The sequence below is a fragment of the Prinia subflava genome, chromosome 4 (genome assembly GCF_021018805.1).
Source record: "Prinia subflava isolate CZ2003 ecotype Zambia chromosome 4, Cam_Psub_1.2, whole genome shotgun sequence".
Classification (NCBI taxonomy): Eukaryota; Metazoa; Chordata; class Aves; order Passeriformes; family Cisticolidae; genus Prinia; species Prinia subflava.
In genome coordinates this window covers 15532764-15540974 of record NC_086250.1, presented here as the reverse complement: position 1 = coordinate 15540974, position 8211 = coordinate 15532764, and the positions used below count along the sequence as shown (strand labels likewise).

At 46.7% G+C, this 8211-nt stretch overlaps 1 protein-coding gene across 1 annotated transcript; it reads right to left on the bottom strand.

Moving 5' to 3' along the window:
* Window positions 1-2198: 2198 nt before the first annotated feature.
* Window positions 2199-7002, bottom strand: YARS2 (tyrosyl-tRNA synthetase 2). The gene is made up of 5 exons (XM_063395606.1): window positions 5900-7002; window positions 4822-4989; window positions 3576-3731; window positions 3087-3257; window positions 2199-2869 (listed from the first exon to the last, which is right to left on the bottom strand). Exons 1-5 carry the CDS (start codon window positions 6985-6987, stop codon window positions 2710-2712), a joined length of 1743 nt encoding a protein of 580 aa, XP_063251676.1. The 5' UTR covers window positions 6988-7002; the 3' UTR covers window positions 2199-2709.
* Window positions 7003-8211: the final 1209 nt, after the last annotated feature.

Below are 8211 nucleotides of genomic sequence, written 5' to 3'. Positions count from 1 at the left end.
ATAAAAAAAAAAAAAAAAAGACTATGAGCCAGATTTAATTAAAGAAAGAGAGGTAAAAGGGATAATTAAAACGGGACCTGAAATTCAAGTATATGGAGGGAAAAATTTGTTTTTAGATCTGGTAGAGAAAATAAGCCATGAGTTCAATGTCACTAACTGTTGGATTTGTGGAGATACCAGAATGGGTATCTCCCATGAATGAAACATGAGAACCAACCAGAAAGCCCAGAAACAGTGAAAGAAATATATGAAAATTACCAGAAGATGCGAGAAATAAATCAAGTTTATGAAGAGACAGTTTAATATAAAAGTTCGATATTAAGTAGTTGATGTGGGCAAAAGGCCTGATCAAATTCTTAGAGGGGGGAAATTGTTAAAAGTAGATAAATGCTTCTGGGGTGTTATAAGTAACAGCTCATAAGTTTGTATGTTTGGGGAAATTGTTATAAGTTTGTGATAAATGTTTCTGAGGTGTTATAAGTAACAGTTCTTAAGTTTGTATGTTTGGGGAAATTGTTATAAGTAGATAAATGTTTCTGGGGTGTTATAAATAACAGTTCTTAAGTTTGCATGTTTGGGGTACAAGTTAGTAGTGTCTCTGCAAACGCTGGAACTGTGACAACAAGAATAGCTCCACAGATGCCATCATGCAGGCAGCATCAAAACCACAAGCCTGGATTGGTAGAGGCAATGGAGCAATCACTCGACGCCCTGGCAGAATGATTGGTCCAGGATGACTTTCATTATAAACCAATCAAACCCTTGACAACTGATCAATCAGAGAGAGGATCCTGAGCGCCCCAATCGGAGGAAGACAGGAGCAGTTAAAAGGGAGTGTCAGGGCTCTGCCAGCATCCTCCGGTGAAACAACGTATCCAAAACAGCACCCAGTGTACCGAGTTGTTACACTGTTGTTTTGTGTTCTCTGGCTTGTCATGAGGAGCCTGGGTTTATCCTGGGCTCCCGTCTTTGGTAGTTAATAGAATAAACGAGGAATTTTTTAAAAATTTTTTTCCATCTGAGTCCTGGCCTCGTTTGTAACAGCAGGATTTTATCCAGATAGTTGAGAAGGAGGGGTGAGGATACAACAACCAATGAAGGGGATTCTCGGGACCGTTACACACGCGGGAAATTTAACTTTACCAACCGGGGAGGCGGGGAGGAGTACAAGAAACCGTGGGCATCATGAATGACAAGTAACGGATTGTTACCTAACAACAGGTGCACGCATGTGTGAGAGAGAACAAAGGAATAACATGATAAACCTAATAAACCTGATTTGCACACTGCCACACTTCCCCTTTTTCCTCCATGTGCTTTGAAGTAGAAATGACTGAACTACTTTTCATTGTTATGTAATAGAGATGAGGCTAGAGATGTCTCATTATGAGACAGGTTAGCAGGATCTGGAAACTGAAATTAACACAAAGAACATGCTGAGCTTCTGAAAGTACCATATTTCTGTTTCACTGCCAGAAGAAACTGTCATCTTTAACAAACAAGCCACTATATTTTATTACTGTTGAAATCTTGAGTCATGGTGCAAATGAAATCAGCATCAAGTTTGTCAAGTAAAAAGAAACATAAAAAAGATACCTAAAACAGTAACAGACTCCCCACCCAACTAAAGAATATATCACATTCCAGAAGCCAAGATTAAGGCTTCCTCTCTTGTGGCTGCTGTTACTGCAAATTTGTAATGAAGATTTAATGGACAAGGTAATTATTCTCCATTGCCTAAAAGTGAAGCCTGATCCTTGAAAGCAACACTGCAAAGCACTTGAGCGTCCCTCAAGTGTTTTCTGGTGCAGAGACCCTGTGGTGCCATTCACCCCCAACTCTTGGGCAGCTAAAATTACATTGCTTCTTATCTTCCGGTATAATGTGCTATCTTCCAGCTGACTGCAGAGCCCACTAGAACTAGTAGCAGGATATTCCTTCTACAAGGAATGCTGGATAGCGTGGATGCTTCCATGTCTTTCACAGGACCAAAGAAGTGGAACAATTACCACTCCCCTTATAAGTCATACGATGCACACAGAAGGCTTAAAAAGGATCCATTAGGTTGATTTAAGCTTTGAAGGGCTCTATACTTTCAGATTTCAAAAGTGAATTTGCTGTGTATTCCCATATGAAGACTGGAAAACTTCGGTGCAATGTGTCCCCGTACATAAGCAAGAACCAAGTTACACTAGTACTTAATCATTTAGTCCTTTATTATGAATTTTCTGCAGCTTCTTTCGAAGCAAACCTGTTCAGAGAAACATGACCATGGTTATCTTTGCCCCCAGCAAGGTTTCTTGGTTACAAGAGCACACACTGACTTCAAGGAGTGGATTTGAGTTTGCTTTGGCTCATTTTTCCTGTGGGTTATCCTGTGGAATAACTGGCCACTGCTCTCCTACAACACAGAAGGCTGTTAAAGCAGGGGAACTGCTCTCCAACTGCTGGACTTTGAAATGAATCGTTTCCTTTTCTTCTTATGCAGATCCTTAAGAATGGTGCTTTGAGTAAGGCAGAGTATCTACAATCTCTTCAGTGGTGCCACTCAGCTCCTTTATTTGAACTCTGTTGAACTCTTTCCTTTGAAAAGGAACTGATATTGGGCAGTCTGTGAGCTGTGTAGTAATGCACAGTACAGAAACATCCTCAAGTACATCCTGATGCAGCAGAGTGAGAGACCTGTCCTTTTAGGGCAATACTCTGTTGTCACAACTGCAGCCATTTTATAATGTAATAATTTTTCTTTCCAACCCTAAGTAATGATACTCCGTTCTTCAGAATATGCTGTCCGAGAATAAGAACAGTCTCAGGATTAGTTACACGGTTCCCATTTATTGAAACTCCTCCATCTGTAATCTTCCGGTACCTTAAAAACAAAATGAAAACAACTGTTAATTGCAAGAGAAAGCTATTAATTGTTAAGAATTGAAAGTTCACTTTGGGTTTTTTTGGTGGACCCATAATTGAATACATTTTACATCTGAATCCATTTGAAAGTAATCTTAGTCTCTATTACTCCAGTTCTTTCTGAGAAGGGTAAATATTGTTTTGAGTATTACCCACAAGCACAGGTGAGAACTCACCCACTAGGTCCATCTGGAATGGCATTTGCTTTGCGGCACAAGTCAAGAACAGTCATCCCAGGTTCAAGCATCAATTCAGCAGAAGTAGCTTGTCTGAAAAGTTCCTGTAACTCTTGGTCAGACATTTCTTCCAGTGCCTCCACACTGCTGTGATAAAGGGCCTTAGTGCACCTGTGAGAACAAAGAGCATTCAAAATACAGAGCCAGTCTTCTCTTCACACAAAGTGCTACTCAACTCATCAGATTCCCCTCCTCAGTTTCTTTTGAGAGTCCACAAACTAACAGAAATATTTTCATTTTTTTTATTGTATCCTACTGCCCTGCAAATGTTTACTATTTTCAGTGTATTTTTAAGTCTACAGAATTATTACATTTTTCTCTTTTAAAATCTAAGCAACAACTTAATAGATTAAAATAGTCCCTGAAAAGCTATGGAGAATTACCATAGAATAAATCTGAAACAAAACTGCTTGATGAATCAAACTTTACCTCTTAGCAGATTCCAGCCCCTCTCTACCGTGGACAAGCTTAGTTACTTCTGCAGCCAGTCGTTTCTGAGGGCCCCATTTCTCAGGTTCTTTAGCATGCATTTCCATGATGTGGGCAATCTCCTCAAGAGGAAGGAAGGTGAATAGTTTCAGGTATCTATGAGCAGGGAAAAAATGTTTTGTCTGCATGGCCATGTCCATTACAGATGTCCTGCCTTTGTCATTAAAACTTCAGTAACTGCACTAAAATGATTCTTAGTCAATTTAAGAAACATGTACTAAGATGCTCTGTCCTTTCAATCAAATCTTTAAAACTCATATTTTACTTCTGCCTAGGTTCAAGTCTTCAAGCATAAGATAGTAGATGCTTTTATGAAGCTTGTACTTCAATCAACAATTTAGTTTTCTCTTGAAACTTTTACCGGATTTATTGGAATCATGTGCCAACTAACAAGGTTTTGTATTTATCTTAGGAGATGCACAATATGCGTATGCAAAATCCCACTGCCAGTCCGTGGCCATCATGGGACAGAAGCATTCCTATATTGGCAAGTATCTGAGCAGAAAGATTATTTAAGATAACTAAGAATTTAAAGATCCCTAAGCCTACTCTTTATAATAAAGTCCATTTTAATGAGATTTCAGTCCCATGCAGTGTATTAAAGGTAACTTTACTGGTAAAAAGTCTGAATGGCTGAAATATCTTAGTGTTAAATACCCACATACGCTTCTTTTCAGTCTGAAAGGTGCTGGGGATCAGAACATGGATTTGAATTATCAGGGGATAAACCTCTGAGAGAGGTAAGTTATAAAGCAGGTCCCAATATGAAAAGGAAGTGGCTCAAATTTAACAGTGCTATTAACAGACAAAACAGATTGAGAAAAGAACATAGAGCAACTTATTAAAATCAATGTAGTAATATAGTGTACTGAAAAAAACTGTGATGCTACAGTAGTAATACTAATATGCTATGTAAGAGAATCAACCCACCGGCAGAACAAAACGCATTATGCTTCACTCTTCTGTCATCCACCTTCTAATTTTCTGATGCATATTTCAGCATCTGGAAGTTCCACTATCCTGTCTACTTAAGAACTAGTCATGCCTGTTTATTTAATGAACAGTTATAATAACACATACTTCTACATGAAGCTTGTGTTGCACATATTAAATGAAGCAGTTACAGTGAACAGTTAGAATCACGTTTTATAAAAAATGACAAAAAGCAAGATGGAGAAACACTTACTTTTCAACCACATTATCTTGCTGTCTGACAAAAAACTGATACAGCTCAAATGGAGAAGTCTTATCCCTGTTCAGCCAAACTGCATTTCCAGCAGTCTTTCCCAATTTATCGCCAGTAGTACTGGTAATAAGAGGTACAGTAATTCCAAACACATCTGTTCCTGTCATCCTGCGAAAGAAGAGTCACTATGTGTTAAAAAAATAAGTCATACCTTGGTAAAGCTGACTAAAATACAAGCATTCTGCAAGATTTTATCCTTGATATAAAGCTGGGGGTGATGGGCAAAAAGATGTCAGAACACTGTTCTGTAAAGGGGGCTTTAGGGAAAAAAACAGCACCCTAAGTTATTTTGTATGTATCAAAGACATTTACGTACTTTAAGGAGTTTATATATGATATACCACAACTGCCTCTACTTTGGTGTAATTACACCAGGTTGTGTGGGCTGGCAGACTTATCTCGATTTTGTCTCATGCTTCAGGGTGTTTGAGATTGGTTCTTGGATTCACTAATACAAGAACCCATTATTTTTCTTAAAAATTCATATAAACCTGGTCAAAGCGTACATATGAACCGGGCTTATGGTCAGCCAAATTCATAACTCCTCTCGAATCACAGAGATTTGTGTGTGGCCAAATCTCTTGAGTGCTGACTTCTGCTCCTGGTGCTTTAGAGCCTGTCAGCACCAAGCCGCCCTGCATTCTGTCCCGGAATCACAGAGCTGGTGAGGCTGGACAGGACCTCTGAGATCATCGAGTCCGACCTGTGACCGAACATCACCACGACATCCAGAGCACGGCACTAAGTGTCACCAGGCACGGCACACGGCACACCCCACCAGGGACAGTGACTCCACTGGGCAGTCCACTCCATCGCTGCCCTTCTCCGGACTCGCTCCGGCACCTCGATGTCCTTCTGCATTGACTGGACACAGCAGTCGGTGCAGAGGTGCAGCCTCGCCGGTGCCGAGTACCGGGTGACAGTGACATCCCCTGTCCCGCTGGCCACCCTACCGCTGACACAGGTCCCCGATGCCCAGCACCCGCGCATCGCCGCCCGCCCCGCGCTCCCGCCGTACTTGGTGACGAGCTCGTATCCGGACATGATGTTTCCCATCTGGTCGTGGCCCCCCAGCTGGATGCGGCAGCCGTGGTGCCGGTGCAGGTGCAGGAAGTCGTAGGCCTGCAGCGCAGGGTACAGGAACTCGGCCAGGCTCATGCCCTCGGCGCTGCGCAGCCGCGCCTGGCAGCTCTGCCGGCTCAGCAGCGTGCCCATGCGGAGGCGCCCGCCCGCGCCGCCCAGGAAGCGGAGCAGCGGCTCCCGGCCGAGCCAGCGGGCGTTGTCGAGCAGCGCGGCGCGGCCGAGCCGCCCGGCCCGCGGCTCCCAGAACAGCTCGCGGTGGTTCGCGAACAGCCGCTCCAGCCCCGCGCGCAGCGCCCGCGCCTGCGCGCGCACCCGCCCCGCCGGCTGCGGCTCCCGCGCGCGCTCGCGCCCGCTGGGGTCCCCGAGCCGCGCCGTGGCCCCGCCCACCACGGCGATGACGTCGTGGCCCGCGCGCTGGAAGTGCAGCAGCGCCATGACGGGCAGCAGGTGCCCCACGTGCAGCGAGTCCGCCGTGGGGTCGAACCCGCAGTAGGCGGCCAGCGGCGGCCGGCCCGGCTCCAGCAGCGCCGGCAGCTGCTCCTCCGCGCTCTGCGCCGGGAACACCTCCTGGAACAGCCCGCGCTCGCACTGCGCCGCCAGCAGCCCCGCCGCGCCCCGCGCCCGCCGCGCCTGCTCGTGGGCCCGGCGGCGGGGCGGCGGCGGCGGCGGGAGCGGGGCCCGGCGCAGGCCCCACAGCCCCGCCGCCCGCCCGCAGCGCCGGCACAGCGCGGGCGCCGCCATCGCGCGCGGGGCACGCCGGGAACGCCGGGGCGGGGCGGGGCGGGGCGGGGCTGCTGCGCTGGGACCGCCCCGGAGCCGCCCCGGAGCCGCCCCGGAGCCGCCCCGGAGCCGCCCCGGAGCCGCCCCGGAGCCGCCCCGGAGCCGCCCCGGAGCCGCCCCGGAGCCGCCCCGGAGCCGCCCCGGAGCCGCCCCGGAGCCGCCCCGGAGCCGCCCCGGAGCCGCCCCGGAGCCGCCCCGGAGCCGCCCCGGTGGCCACCGTGGGCTGGGCGGTGTGAGCTGCATGGGAGCACTGGCAGCCGGCGTGGGTGGCGAGCACGGCCCGAACCGCAAGACTGCGGTGGTGCTTTGCGCTGGCTGGAGCCTCTTCTCCGCGGCATTAAAGATGCCACAAACCCGGCGTGTGTTGGCACCCCCTCCTCTGTGTTTATCCCAGCCCGAAATGCCGGGATTTCAAGGGCTGTCAGGCTGTGGAAGTCAGCCCTTTAGTTGGTGCTAAGGCATCTGGTAGAGTGGGTACCACATGCCTCACCAGGCTTTAGAATTTACAGACCCTAGAATTTATTAGCTGTGTTACCAGAATTTATTAGCTATATTGCTAGAATATATTAGCTATATTACTACAAACTTTTAGCTACCTTACATATCTTGAATGCTTAGAAAGAGGCGACTCAAACTATAGGTAGAGCTTACATAGATGGGCACGTGGGTGATAAAAGGAAAACTAAGGAAGCATGGGCTCTCTGCAAGGGAATGGAGCACCTGGGATATGGAGAACGCTGAGGTATGCAATGAGTTTTTTCCCTCAGTCTTCACTGGCAGGTGTTCCAAGCACCCCGGCAGAGTTGCAGAAGGAAAAGTAAGGATGAGGAGAATGAAGCACCTGCTGTAGGAGAAAATGAGGTTTGAGCGTGTCTAAGGAACTGAAGGTGCACAAGTCCACAGGATGTGATGTGATGCATCCACGGGACCTGAGGAGACTGGTGCATGAAATGTCCAAGCCACTCCATCATATGTGAGGAGCTGTGGCAGTCTGGTGGAAAAGGGGCTCGGTCATTTCCTGGTGCTAAAAACCTTGTTACCTTTGAGACAATGGCAAGCACTTTATAGACATTGTCAAAATCTTTGCCATTCTGTGTTAGAAGTAATGTAGAGGTGATAATACAATGTGAAGATTAATAAATGGAAATACTGTAAAGACTTAAGAAAGTTTAAATTATTAACTCTCTGAATAATATCAACAAGAAGAGAGTATCTAGTTCTGACACACTAGGTCCCAAAAAATAGCCATTATCTTATAAATGGCCTGGTAATGTTCTCCTTGCACACTTCCACACTCAGCTGAAATTCCTATTCTCTAGCACATTTAAGTGCTAGCAAAAACAGTGACCATGGCAAGTTCTTACATGCTGTAGGTTCAGGTAAATGCCTGGCTGGAGCAGATGGTTCAATTCCTTTGTGCTGGAGGGGGCAACTGACTTCAGAAAATCCCTTACTCTTTCTTCCCTT

What these genes read in the sequence shown, in the direction of transcription:
- YARS2 (XM_063395606.1), bottom strand. Translation starts at nt 6,987, where the DNA reads ATGCAGCTCACACCGCCCAGCCCACGGTGGCCACCGGGGCGGCTCCGG. An exon ending in GGATACGAGCTCGTCACCAA is followed by an intron (nt 4,990 to 5,899) that starts GTACGGCGGGAG and finishes CTTCTTTCGCAG; the next exon opens with GATGACAGGAACAGATGTGT. An exon ending in ATTCCAGATGGACCTAGTGG is followed by an intron (nt 2,870 to 3,086) that starts GTGAGTTCTCAC and finishes TTTGTTTTTAAG; the next exon opens with GTACCGGAAGATTACAGATG.